This window comes from Amblyraja radiata, chromosome 13 (assembly GCF_010909765.2).
Source record: "Amblyraja radiata isolate CabotCenter1 chromosome 13, sAmbRad1.1.pri, whole genome shotgun sequence".
Lineage (NCBI taxonomy): Eukaryota > Metazoa > Chordata > Chondrichthyes > Rajiformes > Rajidae > Amblyraja > Amblyraja radiata.
Genome location: NC_045968.1, coordinates 30,972,429 through 30,996,906, shown reverse-complemented (window position 1 = coordinate 30,996,906; position 24,478 = coordinate 30,972,429). Strand labels below are relative to the sequence as shown.

At 41.7% G+C, this 24,478-nt stretch overlaps 1 protein-coding gene across 7 annotated transcripts in view; it reads right to left on the bottom strand.

Annotated features, from left to right (window-relative positions):
• Positions 1–24,478, bottom strand: part of farp2 (FERM, ARH/RhoGEF and pleckstrin domain protein 2) — a 146,080-nt gene that overhangs the window by 63,222 nt on the left and 58,380 nt on the right. For all 7 annotated transcript variants that reach the window (XM_033031649.1, XM_033031652.1, XM_033031653.1 and 4 more), the window contains 3 exons: positions 20,981–21,049; positions 9,885–9,942; positions 6,031–6,274 (listed from right to left, as the gene is read on the bottom strand). In XM_033031649.1, the coding sequence (XP_032887540.1) occupies positions 6,031–6,274; positions 9,885–9,942; positions 20,981–21,049 (371 nt within the window). The remainder of the gene's footprint in view (positions 1–6,030; positions 6,275–9,884; positions 9,943–20,980; positions 21,050–24,478) is intronic.

Sequence of the window (24,478 nt, the reverse complement as noted above, 5' to 3'; positions counted from 1 at the left end):
ACCATATGTGATTTTTTTTTTCTATTACAAATCTCAAATTGTGGAGTACAGAGGCAAATAAATAAAGATTGGGTCTTTGTCCCAAACATTACAGAGGGCACTGCATATGGAAAGAACAAGGACCTGTTGAGCACAGGGCTTGAATTTAACATTATCAGAATTGAACACATTTTTGTTTTAATTCTGCTAATGACATTTCACAACTTTGTATCCTCCTCAATTTTGTGCTAGATACTGCCATTCAGTTACTGCTTCTGTAAAGTGACTTTCTTTCCATTCTATAAGTTTTTAGAATCGCAATCAACCACTTCAGGTTTCTGTAATGTTTTAGCCAACATTACCAAATCAGTGTTCGCCATTGAAATTAGTTCCTGAATGACATGTGCCTATCAAATACTAACAAGATAAAGGGAGTAAAGTTAAAATCAAGCTCTAACAAATTTGTCATAATTAGATTATAGTTATTTTATTTTTATAAGCATTACCATTTTAACCACCCTAATGACAATAATGAGAATGAGACACCATTTAGATTTAATCTACTTTATAAAGAAAATCATGAAAATTATTATTTCCATAATATTCCAATTAGTATTTGATATGCATATCCTTGTTAGCATTTGCACATTTACATTTAGTCTCTTTTTAAAATCGCAAATTTGGTTATTACAGATGGGGAGCAGGAAGAAGGACGAGAAAAGTGTGTTGGATTCATCAATTCCCATCACCAAGCAACATTCACATCAGTGCCCATTACAGTGTCAATACTCATTGTCACCATGATGTGGGAAATGTCAACAAAAGAACTGATGCAAGCACAATAGTCTCACACCATTGCTAAAAATATTGGATCTGGTTGTCCATTTTAAACAAGACTCTTCTAATGTAGCCCTGCTTGCGCCCACATTTTCCATCAGCCTGGCCGATGCTGACTATATAAAGAGGCTGTCCCACTGTGGTGACCTAATTGGCGAGTTTAGAAGAGTTTAGGAGAGTTTGAAAAAGTGTCACGTTGAAGACCTCCTTTGACTATGTAGAATACCTCCTTCGACCTCGTTGAAGACTAGCTTCGACCAGCTTCGGGAAAATTGGACACTGAATAGTGGAGAGTGAAGACGACCTCCTTCGATCTCCTTCGACCTCACTTCGACTATGTTGAAGACTATCTACGACTACCTTCGACTACCTTCGATTACCTTTGACTACCCTCGATTACCTACGAATAACATGCCGACCTACTACAACCTACTTCGACTAAACCTACAAGTTTTTTTAAAAAAAATTTGATTTTTTTCCACGGCGAACTGTTTTTTACTCACGGGCATTTTTCAGCATGTTGAAAAATACGCTGCGACCTAGCTGAGGCCTCGAGTACGCGGGGGCTACTTTCGAGCATGAAGGAGAGTTACAAAGACCTCCTAGGACCTCGTGTCGACCATGCTGCGAGTATGAGTCGAGGGCAAACTCTTCTAAACTCGCCAATTAGGTCGCCGCAGTGGGACAGCCCCTTAAGATTAGAATCTCTTCACTTCATGATCCAGATAAAATTGAAACAAATGCACAAAGCTGGAAGAACAAAAACAAATCAAATGGAAAACCTACACCAATTCCAAATTTCATCACTGGCCCCTCACTATGTCTGACACATTGAAGCATTAACCTTCAACACACCATCAGAATGCTTAATGAACCCCACAAATTACAGATAGACATTTACTTAATCAACACAGTGACCAGCAGTATACACATTATGTCTGCTAGATCTGGATTTCACCACTAAAAAACTGCAGATATGTTGGTCTCCCCTTAACATTCTAAGCATTATGTTAAAATTATTTGGTGGTGCTTCCAAGGGCACTGTAGTGATCTTTAGTAAGAAAACCCAACACAAGTATCTTATTGAAACATATAAGATTATTAAGGGTTTGGATACGCTAGCGGCAGGAAACATGTTCCCAATGTTGGGGCAGTCCAGAACCAAGGGCCACAGTTTAAGAATAAGGGGTAAGCCATTTAGAACGGAGACGAGGAAATACTTTTTCTCACAGAGAGTTGCGAGTCTGTGGCATTCTCTGCCTCAGAGGGCGGTGGAGGCCAGTTCTCTGAATACTTTCAAGAGAGTGCTAGATAGGGTTCTTAAAGATAGCGGAGTCAGGGGATATGGGGAGAAGGCGGGAACGGGGTAATGATTGAGGATGATCAGCCATGATCACATTGAATAGCGGTGCTGGCTCGAAGGGCCGAATGGCCTACTCTTGCACCCATTGTCTATTGTCCTGGTTTAGTGTTAATTGCTTTATGGTTTAGGTCATTGATAAACGATTAACAATCACATGGGCACTTTTGAGATTCCTTATAAATGTTATTAAAGTGCCTTAAAATGGAGCTTTTACCAAGAAATCCTTTGAGATAAATGTTTCCAGGTATCCTTTACAGCACCATTTAAAATATTGAAAGTGCTTAGAGGGTGCAATAAAAGGCAACAGGACAAAGATGAAAGTGAGTAAATGGATTTCACAATCCAAGGTTTTGAGGTATAGCGAGGTACCCAACAATAGACCTCGTGGAAGCAAATGTAATACAGAATGGTGACATCCAAAGAGATAGCAGTAGTGTCAGAATTATGAAAGTAGACAAGTATTTTACCCACAGATTCAAACTGATAGGAATAATTCAGCAAGTCAGGTAAGTTCTACTTGCTTTCCTAAAAGCAATGTCAGTGTAGTGATGAGTTCATGAATCAATCGGAATGGTCTTCTAATATCTCCATAGTTGCTTAAGTACCTCTTTGCCTCTTCTTTAACTACCAAAAAGATTATGATCCAACTCTGAAGAGTATTTTCATTCACTCATGGTATATGGACATTGCTGGCAAAGTCAGCCCTTACTATCTATCCCCAAATTGCCCACAAAATTTGGGTCAATAATATTGTTGGCTCCAGAGTTGTATGTAGGCCAGACTGGGCAAGTGCAGTAGATTTCCTTCTCTGTAAACCAGGGTTCTTATGACAATGTGGTAGTTCCATGATTCCAACAGCTCTACCTCCATTACATTTCAAAGTGACACTGAATAACCATTGGTTGGGACTGCAAACCTTGTCAATATCTTAAGATGAGGTTCAAATGTTGGTGCTAATTCATAAATCTTCAACTTTCGCTCCTGACACTTAAGGAGCTGGATCTTGACACTAAAAAACATAATCTACATTCTGTAATATTCTGCACTCTGTGTCTTCCTTTTGCTCTATCTATTATTCTTAAATTTGGCTTTATTGTATTTATGTGGTATTATCTGATTTGATTGGATTTTTTTTTCACTGATCTCAGCACACATGACAATCATAAACCCAAAGTGGGTAATGATGCTAAACAGCAGTTACCAAGACTAGTAAATTGTATATTACAGCAATAACCTAAAGAGATAGATTTTCATCTCACGAGTAATGTTAAGAACCTAAATGAAACTGGCACTTAGAAGTATTGCATCTCCTGACAAAGGTTCCATTGTTTCATTTTTTGCAGAAATTGCAAGTAGCTTTAATGTAGCTAGCACTCCAAGATTATCTGCAGACAGGATAAGTACAAGTGAGGAAAAAAGGAACAAAGTCTTTACCAAACTGAGAAAATGACAAAAAAGTTGAATTTAAAAAAAAAAAATGTAGATAGAAATCAACTCGGAGAGACAGAGAGAATGGAGCATAGGTGATCAAATATACTCTACCACTGTTGGAATGGAGAAAAGATGAAAGTATAAAAGTGAAACAGTTAGAAAACCAGAGGACGTGAGGAAGGACATCTAGCTTAAAATATGAAGGCTCATACGCTACATTTTTTTTAGAGGTATTAAAGATGAACTACAGATTGTGAATGGAGAATTTCAGAGAAGTTGGGGTTAGCGGTGGAAGGAAGGCAGCGTGGTCAGGGGTAAAATTGGATAAATGGAGAGGGTGGCATGAGAAAAATAACATGGATAAGACTTCTGGTAAGTCGGAAATGTGTGAGAGTGTGTTCTGGTAAACTGTCTTAAATTTGGATAAAATTGGGGGCTTCCAACTCATTTCTGGTTTGAAAATGTCAAAAATGTTAATCTAAGCTAGTGGCCAGGAAGAAGAAACCACACAAATAATGGAGTGCAGAATTGAATTGGAGGTAAACATTACTTCACTAATGCAGGTAAACAGAAGCAGAACATTTTGCCTTTTATCTATAACCTGATGTTATACGGATGGGCTTATAGTGGCGTCATGGTAAAGAGCCACCAACAGAGCTTGCATCTCATACAAAATATTTAACTTCCTTGGGACGTTCAGTTTTCCATTAAATTACATGTTAGAATTCGCACCTACAGGTGTTAAGTAATTAACTCGTACTTGGCATTTGACATAAGAGTGTCCCAACGTTATTCACACTGGCTAACTCCCTACCAGTTGCATTATTATGTAAGGAAAATACATTCTTTAAGATTATAATTGTAGTTTGAGAAAATTAATTCCACAGAACTCTACCCACTACTGCTGTCCATGAGGTTCTATGTGCCCCCTGAGCTCCATCAATACAGAACTTCCCAGAGACATAATCACAGCTTAGTGGATGTATTTTGCACTTTAACAAAAAGCTATGCAACAATATTGGTTGGCACCTTTAAAAATTATATAATAATATAAAGAACTAGTTTGGTTCAGAGTACAAATGTATATACATAGTGTCAGTGCTCCAGTTACTACAGCACTGGAGAGATCACCGGACCAGTTGCCAAAACCTTACATGAACAGAACACTTCTATAAATGTTGTGCAAACAACTGGTCCAAGTGCTCAAAACTTTCAAACGTACAATACGAGTTGAGTGAACTACTCGGGAATTCTTCTATTTAATACTATCCTTTTGATATTCATATGCATTTTTTTTTCATTATTGTGGTCAGTCAAACAAATGAATCAAAACAACAGTCATTAAAGTGAAGTTAGTGTCTGGTACCGAATCATTAATATACAAAAGAAATTTGCTGACCCGCAATGCACTAATGTGCACTAGTATAAAGGACTGATTTAATTCAGACTGCCTCTGTCCTCCTGCTCTCCATGTGCGCAGCCATTAACTTCATTCTTGAAACTGAATGCAAAATTATTGGTGGCGACCTGCGCAAAGGGATTACTGTAAAAGAAATTGCCATCAACGGGGGCTCCGCTGTCCGAATCCCATGACCCAGACTCACTACTGGTCGAGTCTTCGGTTGTGGTGGGAGGGTAACTTAGTTGTTCAAGCTGATCAATCACATCACCAAACTGAAAAGCAGAACTGGACTCAGAGCGCACGGAATACGTGGGAAAATTCACCATGGAACTGGCTTCAGATTGATTGTCTGAATTGGCCATCCTGAACAGCATTGCATCAGGTAATCCATTGAGACCAAGGTTGGCCAATGAGCTGCTCTGCGACTGATTGTTCAGCAGAGAACTAGTCTCTGATTTGCTATAGCGCCCATGAAGCCAATTGGCCTGTGCCTTCACCTCAAAGAGATCGACTGTGTCAATTGGTCGACCGTTGCCATTGAGATCACTCTCACCCTCAAATTCGAGGTCATCCTCTGAACCCAGCTCCATATTATTATTGACAAATTTACTTGGGCTGCGTTCACAGCTTAGATTTCCCAAGCTGGAGTTTATTACCGGTGAACTCACTGATTGATGGTAACTAATAGAACCTTTTGTACCATTCCCTAGCCCCTGATAACATGGTGAAAATGCCTCTGAGCCACCACCAAAAAATGAGATCTCAGCTGGGTCATCATCAATGAACTCTTCAGTGACCTGCAACTGAGCGTTTGTCAATGTGAAAACTGGCATTGCCCTTCCCCGAAGTTGGTTAACATTGTTCTCAGTAATAAATATACCTGCGGCACAGTCATCCTCATCATTGTCATTTCTCCGAGTGAGCTTACCATCACTAATATACACTTCTCTAGTTAAACCACTACTCTCATCATAACAAGAAGAGGAGCGGCTGCAGCTGCCTGCAGCTTCAACAGAACCTTGCAAGGAGATTGGAGAGGGCTGATTGGAAGTCTTCCACGTCTCCTCCATCGCTGGACACGTTTTCATATCTGATGGAAGTTTCTGTGTGGAATGCTTGTTGATCAGGAGTATGTTGCTATCATCTTGGTGGGTGGGTCGGCTGTCTGTGGCACCCTTGTACACAGAATGAACGGACTGAAAGGAAGCAGCGGCTGAGGAGGGAGAGACTGGAACCTCCAAGCCTTCAATGAATGATAAACTCTGGGGGGGTGAAGAAAATGAAATAAAAACCAACAGCCACATTTATATACTACAAACTGAACGATTAGCATATTCCCCACTCTCAAACAAATCACACAATAAATTATTCATTTACAATAGGAATATTTTCTGTCTCTCATTTCAGTTTGCTACTAAGTAAACCAGATCAGGCAGCCATTTCATTCTTTCATTATATTATCTTGGGAGATCATTTTAAGGGAATCTCTGAAATCAATCAAAATCAAATCACACACTGCCGACTGTAAAGACAGCAGCATTTAGTGTTTGTAACTAATTGCCCTGAGGTGGTGGAGATTCACCGTCTCGAAGCATTGCAGTGTCAATGGTGAAAGTGCTCTCAAATTGCTATTACATGGAGGTTTAAAAGGAATTTTTAACCAAACAATAATGAACAGTGAAGGATAGATACAAAATGCCGGATTAACTTGCGGGTCAGGCAGCATCTCTGGAGAAAATCAATAGGTGATATTTTGGTCTGTAGCCTTCTTCAGACTATTTGCAGGGAAGAGCAGTGAAAAAGCTGGAAGAGAGAAGAGGGGGCTGGACAAATCACAGTCAGCAATAGATGACCTCAGGCGAGGGAGTTCCCAGATAGGCAGATAGATAAAGGCTACAGATAGAAGCAGGTGTGAGACCAAATGAAATACATAGTTGTGAAGTGTGAAGCTTGTTAAAGCTTGGTGGAGAGGGGCAAAAAACAGCGCAGTATCGAGGTCAGCCAGGGTTCAGGGGAAGGGAGGGGAGGAGAAAGGGGAGAGGGAAGAGAGGTGGTTGTAGGAGCTACCCAAGTGGAATATGAGGTGCTGTTCCTCCAGGACAAAGGTCAGAATGGGAATTGTGTGTGTATCTTTGGTGTAAACCCACATCTGCAATTCTTTGTTATTACACAATGAACAAGGAAACATTTCCAACTTTAGAAAGTGGTAGCATTCCAATCCCCCCTGGCAACCATGTCTTTTTCAGTTGTTGAGGCTGCACGTTTTAAATGAATTGTGTAAGAATTCTTAGCAAGCTGCTGCAGTACATCTTTTGGAAAGTGATTTTGTGCAGTGCTGCTTCAATACATCAGTTACATTTTGAAGTTCTGTACCTACACCATTTAACCATCAGTGTGCCAGTCAAACAAGGTAGACACAAAATGCTGGAGTAATGCAGTGGGACAGGCAGCATCTCTGGAGAGAAGGAATGGGTGACGTTTCGGTCGAGACCCTTCTTCAGTCAAGCAAGGTACTGCATTTCAAAATATCACTGATGTATTGAAACCGCACAAGTTTGAGTTGCCTAATTTGATTACATCTTCTAGGGTCAAAGGATTCAATCAGAGAATTACCTGCCACTGTCTCAGCTGTACGGGACCTGCTCACTTTCAAGTCAGAAACACAAGTGGAATACTTATTGGACCAGATAATGCAACTAGTAAATGAGAGATGTTTATGGAAGAAATGTCTGTTCATCATAATATTGACTTGCTTTACAAAGGGAATGAGAGGTGCATACAACTAGGATAAAATAGTTATGTTGGGAATTTCAATCTACATATGGAGTGAGAAAAACAAATTAACAATAATAGTGTGGACTGTGAATCCATTGATAAAAATCAATAGAGGATGATTCCTTGTAGTTTTCTGGAACAAAGGATCAGCCTGATTTGGGTCATACTGTGCACCAAAAAACTTATTTGATGATCTGGAACTGAGAGGATCTTTAGGGAAGAGTAGTCACAGATATGATCTTAAAAATTAGAAATGAATAATCAGGAACAAGAATCTAAGTTAAATCAAAAACAAAGACTATAACATGGCAATAAAAGACTGAGAAACAACACACACATTGAAGTATTACTAGAATTTACAATTTCTATTGAGGCATAGAAACACAATAGGAAAAGTGGGAGAAATAAAGCAGAAAGAAGTCAGAGGATTAGGAAAATCTCAGACTTCAACAAAGTCAGAAAGGACCGTAAAAACTGCCACTAAAAAATGATTGAGCTTCTATAAATAGATAAACAGGAAAGTAATGTGGCTCCCTTAAAGACTGAGAAAATGAACATTTTATCTCTCTTCATGGAAAATGCAAAATAATAGACAATTCAAATCCCGAGAAAGAGCTGAAAGAAATTAGCTGACAGCAAAATAATTAACATTGTAGAAATGAATAGGACTGAAAGGTGATAAATCTCCAGTACTGGATGACATTTAAAATAACAATAGGGATGGGAAGATTCAAGAAAGATTTACGAAACGGAAACCACAATTCAACAAATACGTTCATCTTCTTTAATGCTATAACTAAACCTGTTGAAGTGCTGGATCTTGTCCTTCAAAAGTCCTTCGACAAGGTGACACCCAATAAATCATTAAAATTTGAGCATATATAAATGAAGCAATTTCCAGGAATAGATTGAAAATTGGTTAGATAGAAAACAGAAAATAGGAATAAATTGGCCACTTTTGGATTTGGAGGCTGTTTTGCAGAGCTCGTGTTAGCACCCTATCAGTTCATCATCATGATTTGAATAAAATGAATCCAATGCTAATGATGCAATGCTGGGGGCAGTGTGCATTGTAAAGTGAATGCAGTGAAGCTTCTGCAGGGTGCTGGCAGGTTGAACAAATGGACAGGAAAATTACAGGTGAAATATCATGCGGAAAATTGAGGTCATCCAGTTCGGTAGAAAATAAATAGGGAGCACCATATGTTTTTTTTAAAGCAGTGACGTACTAAAATATATTGATGTTCACAGGGACCCGAGTGTATACTGGAATCTTATGTGGTAGTACAGCACCCAATAAGAAGGCAAATTGTAAGAAGGTTTGAGTACAAGAAAAGATATTTGGGTCTTGTGAAATTATCTGGAATATAGTTAAAGGTTTGCTTTCCCACCCCCCCCCTCTCCCCCCCCCCCCCCTCCTATATAACAATATACATAAATGATCTCACTGTAATGTTTAAACCTTTTACAAGGTTTGATAGAGCAGATGCAGGGTTAATATTTTCTCCTGGCTGGGGCAAGTTAAAACATGAGCCGGAAACATAAAAGCCAGAACAAAGATGGGTTGTGAATCGTTGGAATTCCCTAATTAAGGGGACTATGGGCGTTTAGTCACCAAGTATATTCAAAACAAAGAATTATAGATTTTTATATATTACAGGAATCAAGGGATGATAGGATTGGGAAGAGGTAAAATATTAGCCACAATCTTACTCAATGACTGAGCACACATGAACAGCCAGATGGCCCACTCCTGTTTTAATTTATTTAACTAGTTACAGCAATTACGTAGCTCATTGCCAGTACTGCTTACTAACCAGGTGGCAAACTCAATGAGAAGGTGGAAAGGGATAAATGGGCAACATCTGCAGACCAAGAGCTGGTAAATGTGATAGTACAATGACCACTTGATGGTCAATATGAACTTGAAGTGATGAGAGGCTAGTTTCTCTACCATGTAACAATGACTTTGATCCAGAGCATGTGACTACATGTGAACAATCGCTTCATAAGTATTCCATTATAAATACACAAATAATCAGCACGCATCAGCCCATCCCCCACCCTCCACAAATGTTAAAGCTCCATAAGACTGACCTGTTTTGGCACATCTGTGGTCAAAGTCTGAGCTGGGACTCGTGTTCTGCTGTGCCGCCTGAAGAAGAGAATATTTAGTGAGACTGGAGGAGAAAACGCTGCACCAAATAGCTCACATTTCTCATAAACGTACTCAATGTGTGCAATGCAAAGAGAAGGCAAAAATAAAAGTAAATGGAGCAGACATGAGGAGGCACCAAAAGGGAAGAGCTGGGAAGAAAATACCGTGTTCATCCACCAAACAACATTGCATGTTATAGTTGAGATTAATGTGTTCAATTTAAGATGAATACACTTGGATTTTGCTTTCAAATGAATGCTCAATGCCCGAGACAGAATCAGTTTTTTTTTAAAGAAAAGTTGGTCTAATCTTTAACTCACTTTTGAACATTAATTTCTCCATATGAACAAGAATACAAGATTGCTTGGTTTTCTTTAAGTAGATTGGACATTAAACAATACTTTTATTATTCTAATCAGAATTTGTGGCAATGCCAAGCTGACAATGCCAATCTCCAATTATCCCTGAACTGGGATAGTTTAATGTCAACTACATTGGTGGTTCTGAAGCTGAAGCTGCTAACATGCCGGCCACACTGAAGGGCATTCGTGAAATGTTTACAGTTACCAATACTGAGATTAACGTTCTGATAAAATAATTGCAGATTATTTTTAATTTACTTGCAATGTTATAACAGGATTCAATCTAACCGATACTGGCTGCGCTTCTAGCAAACATCATCCTACTCTACCCCTATAACCTTCTCATACCCAGATTATCATGCGCGAACAGTTACGTATTTGCATTGATGTACAGAGGGACATTGAGATCCATGTTCACAGCACCCTGAAAGTGGCAGCACGTAGATAAAGTGGTAAAAAAAGACATATCATATGATCATGACAGGAGCAGAATTAGGCTATTCAGCCCATCTATTATTGACCTCTCAACCCCATTATCCTACCTTCTCCCCATAACAATAGACAATAGTAACGTATGACACTCTAATCAAGAACTTATCAATCTCCATTTTAAAAATACCTAATCACTTGGCCTCCACAGCTGTCTGAGGCACTGAATTCCACAGATGTACCACTCTCTGGCTAAAGAAAATCCTCTTTATCTCCATTCTAAAGATATATCCTTTTAATTCTGAGTATGTGCAGGAAGGAACTGCAGATGCTGGTTTAAGCCAAAGATAGACACAAAAAGCTGGAGTAACTCAGCGGGACAGGCAGCTTTTCTGGAGAGAAGGAATGGGTGACGTTTCGGATCGAGATCCTTCTTCAGATTTTTAATTCTGAGGCTGTTCTCTCAGGTTCTAGACTCTTCCATACTCTCCACATCTACTCTATTTAGGCCTTTCATTATTCGGTAATTTTCAATGAGATCCCTCCTCATCCTTCTAAACTCCAGCGAGTACAGGCCCAGAGCTCTCAAATGCTTCTCAAATGTTAACACAATCAACCCCGGGTTATGGTATGGCATGCTTGCTTTCAATGGTCAGGCCTTTGACTACAAAAGTCAGGTTGGAGCTTTATAGGACTTTGGTTAGGCCATTTAGAGTATTGCATGCAGCTCTGGATGACCCAAAATTGGAAGGATGTGGAAGCTTTTGTCTTTTTGTCTTTTACACAGAGGCTGGCAAGTGCCTGGAACGTACCGCCAGAGGTGGCGGTGGAGACGGTGGCATTTAACAGACATTTAAATAGACACATGAATATGGAGGGAATGGATACAAATTATCTTCAGGTAGATATAAGTGCTGGTCTTGGCATTATGTTTGGAAGATATTGTCGGTGTGTTCCTGTAGAATAGAATAGAATGAATAGAATGCCTTTTATTGTCAATTGTTTAAACGAAATTGCATTTTGTACAGTTTTAACAATTACAAAAAAAAAACAAGACCCACACTTAACACACTTTACACAAACATCCATCACAGTGAATCTCCAACACCTCATCACTGTGATGGAAGGCAAAGTCTTATCTCTTCCCTTGTTCTTCTCCCGCGGTCCAGCAGTCCAAATGCAACTTCGAGGCGATTTTGGGCTCCCGATGTTAAAGCCCCCGGCAGGTGATGGTAAGTCCCGTGGCCGTTAAGCCGCGCCGGACGATGTAAGGCCCCGCTCCAAGTCATTTAGCCCTGCGATTCCAGCGGGAGAAGTTGCCATTGAGGGAGCTCCAAAAAGCCGTCTCCCACCAGGGACCTGCAATCTCCCGATGTTCCTGTCCACAGGGCCTACGACCGGAGCCTCCGAAGCTCCGAAGTCGAGTCACAGCCGCGCACCACCACTGCTCTCCCCGCACCGAAGTCGGCCAGCTCCGCGACTGGAGCCCCCAGGTTGGTTCCGGCCGGAGGCCGCCACAGGCTCCACGATGTTAGGCCCAACTACATCAGGGACCCAACAGGGAAAAAGTCGGGTCTCCTGAACAGGAAAGAGATTAACGGTTTCCCCCACCCTCCCCCGCCCCCCACATACACACAGCTAAAAAAATAATAAAACTAGAATCAAACATACATTTAACAAGCCAAAAATAAAAAAAGACAGACTGCAGTTGAGCCGCTGCCGTTAGGCGCCGCCACACCACACTGTTGTGTTCTATATTCTGTACTGTTCTGTTCTATATTCTGTATCTATTAAAAGTAAATCTTCAAACTACCAGCTCACAAAGTCTGCAAAGCTGCAGAATAAAAGCCACTGGTAGGATTCCTGACCGGAGCCAGCTCACCATCCAAGAATAAATTAATTGAAGTTGAAAATAAAAAAGGCAGAAGAGAGACCAGACATATATCATCAGATTGACTGTCATTCTAAAGGCAGCAAAAACCTCCTCAGGGATGCTTGCAGCTATTTGATACGATGGAAATAAACGCCTGCAGTAGCAGAGGGGAAAAGCTGATAACAACAAATGGCATCTGCCTAAGGCAGTGCAGCTTCCAAGGTGTATAAACTGAGCACAAACCATTGTCCAAGGTCAGAGTGATGTATCAGTTCATTCATTTCCCAGTCACCATTTCTACATAATATCTATCAAGACAGGATCTGTAAAAAATGTACGTTAAAATAATTTCAAATACGCCTTCCGGTCAAAATCATTTCAAATACGCCTTCCAGGAACCAGCACTAACAGCACCTCAGCTGTGGCTCCAAGTGGCAACGGTAATTAGGGATGGGTATTAATTGCTGGCTCAGCCTGTGCAGCCCACTTCCTTTCAACAATTTTTTTTTTAACAAAGTAAAATTGGGTGGTCAATGACAATGTGAGATCATTAAAAACTGTTAACCAATAATGCAAATGAAATGCAGAAATTGCAAATGACAATTGTGTAGCAATATTTACAATGCAGATGCAGGATAGTGTGGCTGATATGCCAGGAACACCAACATGGGATCAGGGATGAGAATTAAAACAAATTGTCATGATTAATAATAAGACAAATTCAAGGACCAGGTCGTTTCCATCTCAGGTTTTTGAGAGGTTAGTTAAGAACATTGTAGGTACTCATGACATCTTCCTGCATTCATTCATGAACCGTTTTTCAAACTGCAAATTTGCTTATGTAGAGAGGGGGAAAACCATGTAATTATATTTCAACTAGACCAGGTGCGGACCCGTTGGACCCGTCCCCCAAGGGCAATATTCCACCAATGACCCATGGCCCCCAACTGCGCAGGTGTGGCTGACGGGTTCCCGATGTGACGCCAGAGATCCCCGTTATGACGCGAGTCACAGCAACCCTTCCCCAACTGCGCAGGCGCGGCCGGCAAGTGGGCGCGCGACTGCGCCGTTTTAAAAGTTCAAAATGGCAATAACCTGTAAAATATAAGATCAACTAGACCAAGTGGGACCCGTTGGGTCCCTGTCAAACAGGAGGCCTGGTTACCCCAACGCAACCCGTTCCCCAACGCAATATTCCACCACTCACCCATAGCCCCCAAGGGAGGCCTGGTTCCCCCAACGCAACCCGTTCCCCAACGCAATATTCCACTACTCACCCGCTCACCCAACCCATTCCCCCAATGTAATATTCCACCACTCACCCATAACCTCCAACTGCGCAAGAACAGCTCATTTCCCCTTATCCCCCAGCACTCCCTCCCCCTCTTCACCCTCCCTCTTTTTAAACGTTAAAAAGTTGACTTTTCACTTTTAAAAATCCAATCGCAAGTTTTTCAAGAATTAAATAATCTGGGAATATTCATTCCAAGACATATCCCCTGTTATTTAGCAGATGAGAGTGATTGGAACTGTTTTTAAATGAAATGGAGGCTTTATGGGGTCTACCACACCTCTAAGACCCCTCACCTGCCTTGCACTACTAATCAACAACAATCAACAATCAACAATCAGTTCTATTCGTCACTTGCACACAAAGTGCAAGTGAAATGAATTTGCCAGCAGCGGCACAAAGAAAAAGAACACACAATACACAATCAAAATTTAACACAAACATCCACCACAGCATTCATCACTGTGGTGGAAGGCACAAAATTTGGCCAGTCCTCCTCCATTTTCCCCCGTGGTCGGGACCTGTTCCTGACTTTGTGCAGAATCAACAGAGACTTGAAATGCAAATTAGAGACAGTTTAGATTTTAATCAGGCAGCAACCGCAATAAATTCTTTAACAGATGTGAGAAGGTTGCTGCACCTAATTTAAACAAAACAGGCTCAAATGACTATCAGCAGCAAGTTTTAAAATACATTTTAAATTTCTCTTTTAATTCACTTGGCCCGGTTTTTGGTAATTTGCAAGATAATCTGTTAAACTAAGAAGAGAATGTTTGGTTCCCAAGGAGGGATGTTAAGTGTAACCCAAGAATGATCAAGGTCAACTGCAAAAGAAGGGTTGTAGAAAAAAAGTTAATTTTAACATTAAAAGGTTTAATTATTTTGAGAGAAAAACTGTGTTCTGAATCTACCAGCTGCACCACTGTGCCACTCCATTAAATTACTAAACATTGAGCTAGAGTCATAGAGTAATACAGTGTGGAAACAGGCCCTTCGGCCCTTCGGCCCAACTCGCCCACACCGGCCAACAATGTCCCAGCTACCCTAGTCCCACATGCCTGCATTTGGTTCATAACCCTCCAAACCTGTCCTACCCATGTACCTGTCCAACTGTTTCTTAAATGGTGGGATAGTCCAAGCCTCAACTACCTCCTCTGGCAGCTTGTTCCATACACCCACCACCCTCTGTGAAAAAGTTGCCCCTCTGATTCCTATTAAATCTTTTCCCCTTCACCATGAACCTATGTCCTCTGGTCCTCGATTCCCCTACTCTGGGTATTCCCCTGATCACCTGGCCATTCGCAGCATTTTTGTTTTATTTCAGATTTCCAGCAGCTACAGTTTTTGTTTTATTTTCAACACAGCTCAAATTCTAGCTTCATGACAGACGCGTGCATTGTGAGAAAGAAAATCTGAAAATTGGACTGAAGATTCTTGCAATGACCAGTAGAGGGTAGGATGGAGAAACTTTGAGCTGCAGCCCTGGGCAGAGAGCATCCATTAAAGGACCTTTCCCACTTGGGCGCCATTTTAGGCGACAGCCTGAAAAGAGGTTGTCGCGTCGTGGTCGGGTCGTGACGCGCGGTGTCTCCTTACCGCCCCAGGATTTTGGAATGTTCAAAATCCAGGAGCGACATCTGGGTGTCTCATCATGTCGTGTGCCCTGTCACACGCTGACATATGCTGTCCTGCGGGTGACATCCGGTTAGGGTCAGGGCCCTGTCCCAAGATGTGAGTTCACCCAAGAGCTCTCCCGAGTTTAAAAAAAAATCACAAACTCCTACAACCTTCCACGAGGATGTTCACGAGCTCCTACGAGTATGTCTACGTATTCCATTGATTTCTCATTCTACGGTCTCCTACGTTCCTCTCCCGAGGTACTCTTGAACCAACTATGAGTAGCCACAAGTGGAAAATTGATCACATGCTTGTGCATGTGTGGGGCGGGGAGGATAAAAAAAAGCCTTCTCACCCCACACAACACCGCTGTGAAATATCGGTCTTTAGTCAACCAATAGTCATAGAAGGAACAGCGAAAGGAAATTTAAAAAAAAAATCTAAACAAATGGAACAGATAATGAGGACAATTAAATTAATTATGTTCAAGGCGAAGAGATCCCCCCCCCCCCCCATATAAAAGCCGTGTGATCTGTTTTCCCCCGCTTGCCCTGGCTGATGTCTAATTTATGGGAAATGATTAGTGCATCTATGCAAATCTTTGTTTAAATCATTCAACTGATTAAATGATAGGATTATTCTTCCGCATACTGTGACATCATTTCTGATGAGAGGGAAGGATGATAAGCTTTGGCAGGGAAAGTTTCGTTTTAATGTAAAATCTGTTTTAATTCCTCGGTTGGTAAAAATTTTGGGGCTTAGACATGCTGACACTTTGAACAGAACCTGCCCACTAACTTTGATCACACTTATCAATCCCAGCTGCCGTCTATTTGTTTGTCATTTCGTTTTTTTCCATCATAATGATTATTTATAGGCTGCAGACTGAACACTGTGAACCTGCTTTTACCAGACACCGTGCCGAAGAGCCCAGGGCAAGAAACAACATTGCTCACCAAATTATAACCAGATCAGAAATGACTTCATTAGCAAATCCTCGCCTATTGGCTGGGCTCATGGGACACACTCCAGTAAGCACAACTTCTATTTATACTCAAAGTGACTGCATCCGTTTATCTGTGATACATATTAGCGAGTCTTTCAGTGTAAGTACCTCTCGACAAGAGTTAGCGGGCTTTACATTGTCAAACATGCCAAATATTATTCATCAGCAAGTATAATTATTTCAAAACTATTTTGAAATTAAATTAAATATGACCATATGAATTTTTTCACAATGATCGTTGTTTATAACTGCACTTGGATATTCCATTTGTTTACATCGCATAAACATTCAAAACGAAAACACGTTTTAAACACGTTTAAATGAGAACACATTAATGAGAACACATTATGTGTGACTAATTGCAAGCAACAAGTTACTATAAATCAAAATAGAATTGTAGACATGAATTGTAACAGTTGATGTGAACTTAAATGGCGGAACCTATCCGTTAAATGCCAGCGACGAAAATAACATATACAAAACTGAGTAATTCACTTTGAACACCTATATTAAGATGTTTAACCACTCTTTAGCGTCCCAATGCTTAATTAAAGTTAAATTCAGGAAGTAGGTAATGTTCAGTGTAAAACCCTTTTTTCTGTCATGAAGCGTTACATCTTAAAACGCAGCATTGTGATCGAATTAGTTTTTGCAAGAAAAGTTCTCTTTTGCTTATTTTAAAAACATGTTGTATTTAGGTACTATTTTATGTGGTCATCAGTGAAGTGTATAAATAAGTCAATCTTTTACAACACATGTTGATTTACTTATACAAACTGCAAACGCATTATTCTGAATCTATTCCTGAAATAATATGATCTCAAAAGCATTTGACTTTTTATTTTGTGGTTCACTGATGTATAGAACGCTTCAAAACAGTTTTTTTTCAGTATGCGCAGACCAAGACGTGATTTTCTCTGTATTTCAGCACATTTAAATTCACAATCATTTTATAACTTATGCAGGCTATTTGTAAATTGAAAGTTGCAGATTTTTTAATTCAATGCATGGATTTTTTAAACATTAATAGATTAAAATTAATACAATAAAATTGTTCAGTTTTATTTACAGATGGATTGGTCCACTTCTAGATCCAATCACCATCTCTAACTTTTCACAGGGATGAATTCAGTGAGTGTAGACTGAACTCCCCTCTCCCCTCCACCCCCCTCTTGCCCCCTCCCGCCCCCATCCCTCCTTCTCCATTCCCCCTCTTCCTCCCTTCGCCCCGCTCCACTCCCCCTCCTCTCCTCAGATCCCCTTCTACCCCTCTCCCTCCCTTCTCCCATTCTCCAACCCCCCCCCCCCCCAATTTCCCCCGATGCCCCCCATTTGTGGACCCAGCCTGTGACAGCTAGATCCTTCTAATAGTACTGCACAAAGGCCACATCATCTGTTTTAGTAACATTGACTATGGGATAAATGCAGACTTTGGGAACAACACCCCCCCCCCCCCCCCCCCCCACACCTCCTCACCTTGCTTCAAAATGGGTGGTAGGTATTTTGACAGTGACTGGAGCAGGTGGGTGGCATTGGTACATTGACAACATTGCTTTTAACCAGTTGAAAAGCCTGCTGCCTCTCGGGGTTTGGGATCATCCCCTTCTCTTCCTTGTACCGCACCTGGATTCAGACCCACTTCTTCTCTTCCCCCTCTCCCCATCCCCAACTACCCAAATTCATTTCTCTGGCTTGACAACTTGCGTATCTTCTATCCTCGTCTCCTTATCTCACATTTCTTTGTCTTTTCATCTCTGGCCTTTGTTCAACCATCTAGCGATCAACCCCGCCCTCAACTAAATCCACCTAGCTCTTGCCAGATATTGTCCTGCCCCACCTCTCTTCCAGCTTCCTCTAATCCACCACAATCAGTCTGAAGAAGGGATCCAACTTTAAAAGTCACCTATCCGTGATATCTAGAGATGCAGCCTGACCTGCCGGGTTACTCAGAATCAAAATCAGAATCAGATTTTATTCGCCAAGTATGTTTTGCAATATACGAGGAATTTCACTGGCCAGGTAAGTCATACAATTAAAAGCAACAGACTCAAAAACACATTTTAACATGAACATCCACTACAGTGACTCCTACACATTCACCATTGTGATGGAAGGCGAAATAAAGTTCAAGGCCTTCCTTTTGTTCTTCCTCGGTCGGGGGCTTCGAGCCCTCCGTTGACGGGACGATCTTTACTCCCGTAGCCGGCGGCGTTCGGGCCCTCCGCGTCGAGACGTTCAGCTCCTGCATCGGGGAGTTGTCAGCTCCCCCGCGCCGGGCGATCGAACCTCGCGTCGGGGCTGGTCGAACCTTCTGCGGCGTTGGAGCTCCCGACTAGCCTCTCACGAGACTGCGAGCCCTGATGGTAAGTCCGCAGGCCGCGGTGGGAGTGATCCCAGGCAAGGGATCCGCTCCGATGTTAAGTCCGCGCCCCGCGGTGGGGCTCACGACAGTCCGAGGAAGCCTCCAGCTCCAGCGATGGTAGGCCGCAGAGCCTGGAGAATGTGATCCAAAACTGATCACATCTCCGGGAAGTTAGGAACTTGAAAAAAGTTTCCCACGATCCCCTCCCCCCACATAAAACAAACCGAAGTACATTAAAACAAACTTTTAACACTAAAAATAACAAAAAGATGAAAAAATGAATAGACTACCGGCAGGGCTGCCATCTCCCCAGCGCCCCCTGGTGGTCTTTTTCTGTAACCCAGCGTCTGCAGATCCTTGTGTCTCTAATGTATATCAGTGCTGGGAAGGGTATGGTATCATCCACTACTAATATTAGGGAATGTAGCAAGGAAAAGGCCAGACCGTGTACATTTAAAATGGGCCAAAATAGGTAGAATGATTAGAATACTATTCTAATACTTTTGAAATCAATTAGAACTTTTACCAAGCATGAATGACTGATATCTAATTAAGTTACACCAGCAAACAACTCAGGATGGTGTAAAGTATTAGGCATATTAGTTATAGAATATGTAAAGAAATTTAAAGAATCAGAATTGCTTAATGAAACAGTTCATGCCACACAAATTCAGAGATTAAGAAAAAGACAGCCATGGTATATCTTATACATGTTTTAAAAAATATGAAATCAGATATAATACTGAAGAACAATATTTAAGACAAGTATTTTTTTTTTAAACACTCAATTCACATTTCAGACTGGAATACACATTTCACCAAAGGCTTAACATGGACCAACAGCTGTTGATCTTGCATCTTTTCAATGGATGGCACAGCTTTCAAAATAAGAATTAAGAGTAAAAGAGTGGTGTGCAAAGTAGGAGATGGACAAATGATAATCGGACGAGTATGGAATTTTGATATAAAAGGTTTGATGTGCGTTTCTTCACTTCAGACTTAAGGTGCTCATCAGCTGGAGGAGTGGGTGGGAGAGGGGGGGAAAATCAGGCCTGGAGAACATAATTCCTTGAAATAAAGGTGGGGCATTTGAAGCTAACTTAAGCCTTTTACAGTTTCAATATTTAAAGATCTGTCCACCATTTTGAATGTGTTGGGGCAAGTCAAAGGAAAAGGAACAAGCCTGCCCCTGAACATGGATCAAAAAACAGGATGTGACATATGAGCTCATATCTCAATAATGAGATTCCAGAAATAATAAGACATGTAAAAGTTGGCCTTAGAAAGGTGTTTTAATAATACTGGTGTTAAGCAATAGGAATGCAAGGAACTCTATCTATAAGAGACAGCAAGCGTATCAGGTGGAGATATTGGTGGACAGCTTGCTGAAAACATCAATAATGTACATTAAGATCATGACCTTCTGGAAATAAATGCCACTTCCCAGGATGTGTCAATTTAGAGAGGATTATGCAGCTCAAACTTCTCAAAGTATTGTGTTCAACAGTAGTTTTACTTGGAGTTACTAAAATGAATGTTAAATTGGTAAATGATCAACAATTTGAATTATAAAAGGCAGAGAATAATATGAAATGTGTTGGTGGCAATTATGGGGTGCAGTGTGAGCAATGTTACTTTATGGTGAATACTTTCATGATAGATTTGAATGACCTGATCTGGTACATACAAATGAAAATTAAATTTAAAATGTTTCACCCATTAAAGATCCACAACAATTAAGGCATAAGTTAAATGCTGGAAAAGCCAAATGCAACAGAGTATTTCATGTCAAAAGCCCAGTGAAGCCTGAGGTCACTGCGGAAATATTTAGCAATGTACCAATTAAAGTCACATAACAGTCCAATTCAACATTGGCTTGATAGAGATATCGGATTTTAACAGACAAGAGCCAAGTTTCCTTTAGATTATGCAGAGAAGCTACTGTGGAATATCAGTCTCCATTCGTATTGATATCGTATAGATAATGTGTTCACTACACAGTACAAAGCATTACATTTTACAGATGTTGACATTTAACAGAAACAACCTTGAATAAGCAGGAAACATGTAATGTCCAAATAATAAACAAAAATACCTCTGATAAGGGGTAGTTTTAGTCACACTCTCACGCATGTAGTCCACCAGCTGTTTATGTGTCCTTCCACTGCGGAGGAAACACAGGGGGTTAAGTACTAAAACCACTCAATTCATGGTTAGAAACCATCTCCAACATGTTTTCATAATTTAACACACAGTAATCTAAAGTAATTTGTCAATAAGGATAAGACTGCGACTGAATAGGTCATTAAGACAAACTCTTGACATTACGAGCACTGCCAAATCAAAGCTGCACAGAACTCCAACAATAGTCATTTTCACACATACGTTACTACAGGTGCACAACCTTTTATCCGAAAGCCTTGGGACCAAACACTTTTCGTAATTCGGAATTTTTCGGCTTTCAGAATGGAAGATTTTTAGCGTAGATTTTAACGGCTGGCTCAGTGGTAGAGTGCTCGGCTCATATCCGCAAGGTCGCGAGTTTGCGCCTCGATCCCGGCAGTTACTCGATCGCGAGTTTGAGTCTTCAATGTAGTTTTTTTCTTGCAGAATAGGAGAGAATAGGGAGGGTTAGGCTGGGATCATTCTCTGCGGGTGATCTTAGTGCGGGAGACAAGTGTAGGAGAGGTGTTCAAAAGGGAACTGCAGATGCTGGAATATCGAAGGTACACAAAATTGCTGGGGGAACTCAGCGGGTGCAGCAGCATCTATGGAGCGAAGGAAATAGGCGACGTTTCGGGCCGAAGAAGGGTTTCGGCCCGAAACGTCGCCTATTTCCTTCGCTCCATAGATGCTGCTGCACCCGCTGAGTTCCCCCAGCAATTTTGTGTACCTAGGAGAGGTGTACTGACTGTGTGGGCAGAACTTTGGAAGTGATTGCCCACCATTCTCAAAAGCCGCCGTGTCTCCCTGTCCCTGGGATAGCAGGGGGCGATCAAACAGCACAATACCCCCCTCCCCCTCCAACTCCAGAGGAATCCACTCCCCGATGGGCCGCTACGGCGACAAGTGGCAGTTCGCCCACAGCCCGAGCTGCGCCCCCTCATCCGCCACCCCAAGAACAAGACGTACCTTGCACACCATCAGCTTCTGCCCCTATGGGGAGCGTGTTCCTCTGGAGTTGGAGTGGGGCTGGGCTGGAGTTGCTGATCTGGGATCTCCGTGCTTGCAGTGGGCCTGGGGGTCGGTGTCCCGATGAGGGGGCGCAGCTCGGGCTGTGGGCGAACTGCCACTTGTCGCCGTAGCGGCCCATCAGGGAGCGGCTATTGGTGGTCCTGACGTCTCCGGCCACCCCCCTGTACAGGAGCTGAGACTGGGAACTGTACCGCCTTTGCAGGTGAGCAGGAGAGTGGGGTTGTTTGCAGTTGCAGAGGGAGGGGGCAAGGGCGGTACAGTTCCCAGTCTCAGCTCCTGTCCAGGGGGGTGGCCGGAGACGTCAGGACCAACAGGAACCCGCTCCCCGATGAGCCGCTACGGCGACAAGTGGCAGTTCGCCCACAGCCCGAGCTGCGTCCCCTCATCCGCAACCCGGGTTCCTCTGGAGTTGGAACGGGGCTGGGCTAGAGTTGCTGCTGGCTGTGGGTCTCTGGGATCTCTGTGCTTGCAGTGGGCCTGGGGGTCGGTGTCCCGTTGGTCCTGACGTCTCCGGTGACTGGCACTGACCTGCTGGCATCGCCGACGTGAAGACAGTGCAAAGCCCCCGCGCCGGTGCAATGGGCGGGGAGCTGGAGAGGGGAGAGAAGGGGTCACACACATGGCCGGGAAGCAGAGGGGTGTAGGTGGGGTGAAACTGAACGGAGCGACAATCTGCTGCTGCCTGCCCGCTGAGTTAAAACGTACCCACGGTAGACTCACGATACACTGTGTATCGTGAGTCTACCGTGGGAACTTTTTAACTCAGCGGGCAGGCAGCATGTCAATTATTAACCCTCCCGCGCAATATACCCTCACCTTCTCTTCTATGAATGGGGATTTAGTTCCCCTTTCTTCGAGGACCGACCGGAGGTTCCGCAGTCACCTCTGCGGGCCGCCCTCGGTGAACGTCTTCAAGGACCTTTCTTCAAGGACCGAAAAAATGTCCGGTATTCGGAGCTTTTCGTTATTTGGAATTTCGGATAAAAGGTTGTGCACCTGTAATTGTGTATTAAATGCTATATCTACTCATGAAATAATTTTCTCAGATTGTCACGTGACTATTCACTGTTGGTGCTTGAAATGGAATAAAATATATTAGTCGATGGCAAAGACCATTTAGGTATTCACAGATTTGTTCTCATATACCAATCAGCTTGGACATGGCTAATATGCCAGAAAAAATGGTGAATTTGCTAACTGTATTTAGCGATGTTACAATACCCACCTTCAGTGGCGCTGCAGTTCTGCCACTGGCCATGTGCGCGACTTTGGCGCCTTTGAGGTGGGGGGGGGGGCGGGATTAAAACACCTTTTCTCCTGCCTGTTGGAGTCGAACTTCCTCAGGCTGTTAAGCTGCTGAAGAATAATCGATCCGACTTCCATTCTCTGAACTTTTTTTTTTAAATCGCGGGACAATTTAATCCCTGGAGTAAAATAAAAAGCTACTTCTAATGCAGTCAACGCCTACAACGGGACGGATCTCACGTAGGGGACAAAACATAAGGCAAGTCGTATAATTTACATATAAACTTGCTTCTTAGGATGACTTTAATCAAAATTTCCTTGCCGATAATGAGATTTTGGCCCCATTAGAACCGGCAGTGTTTTTCCTACCGGTATGGGGTTCAAATTCGCTGCAACCGCAACGTTCCAATCAATCGCGTTCCACAAAAACCCACTCGCAAGATGATTAAAATGCCCATTAATTTACAGGAATTAAACATTAAATTCCTTCCATTTGCCCTATAAATTCATGACAATGAGATTTAAAAATCATGTTATATTGTGAATTCTTGTGTGAATGTTATTTGGACACTTAGGCCATTTAAAAATGTTAACCTTTTCGTAAGAAATGGATAGATGTTTAGATCTAGTAATTTGAATTTTGTAATTAGCTACAATTAGGTAACTAATTATATGCTTTAATTTCAGGTAATCCAAGTAAGATTGTTTCATATTTGTTTCAGAATGCTCCAATCTATAATAACTGAACATTTCATACAGTTCTCTTAATTTTTAAGAAAGTTATGGGCTTTTGACTGTCCTCAATCACAGCTTTTGAGTTGTCAATGGAAAAGCAATAGGGAACAAGATGTTAATTTCAGTATGAAAATGACCATAACTTTTTTAATACTGAAGATATGAAAGTGAATTAGGTGTCAAATTAAACTTCTTTTTATGCTTATCTGATGGGATAAATTGCAGACATGATTTTTAAAATCTCAACATTTTGTAACATTGCTACTGTATTGCAGTCAGAAGGATATGCAGGAAGTTATTTCTCCACATTAAGAAAATGGGAGCAGTTGCCACAAAGGGGTGCAGTTCACTCATTTTGAGAGTTCAAATAAAAGATCTAGTTCAAGAACGAAAAGCATGTTTGAAAAATAATTAAAGT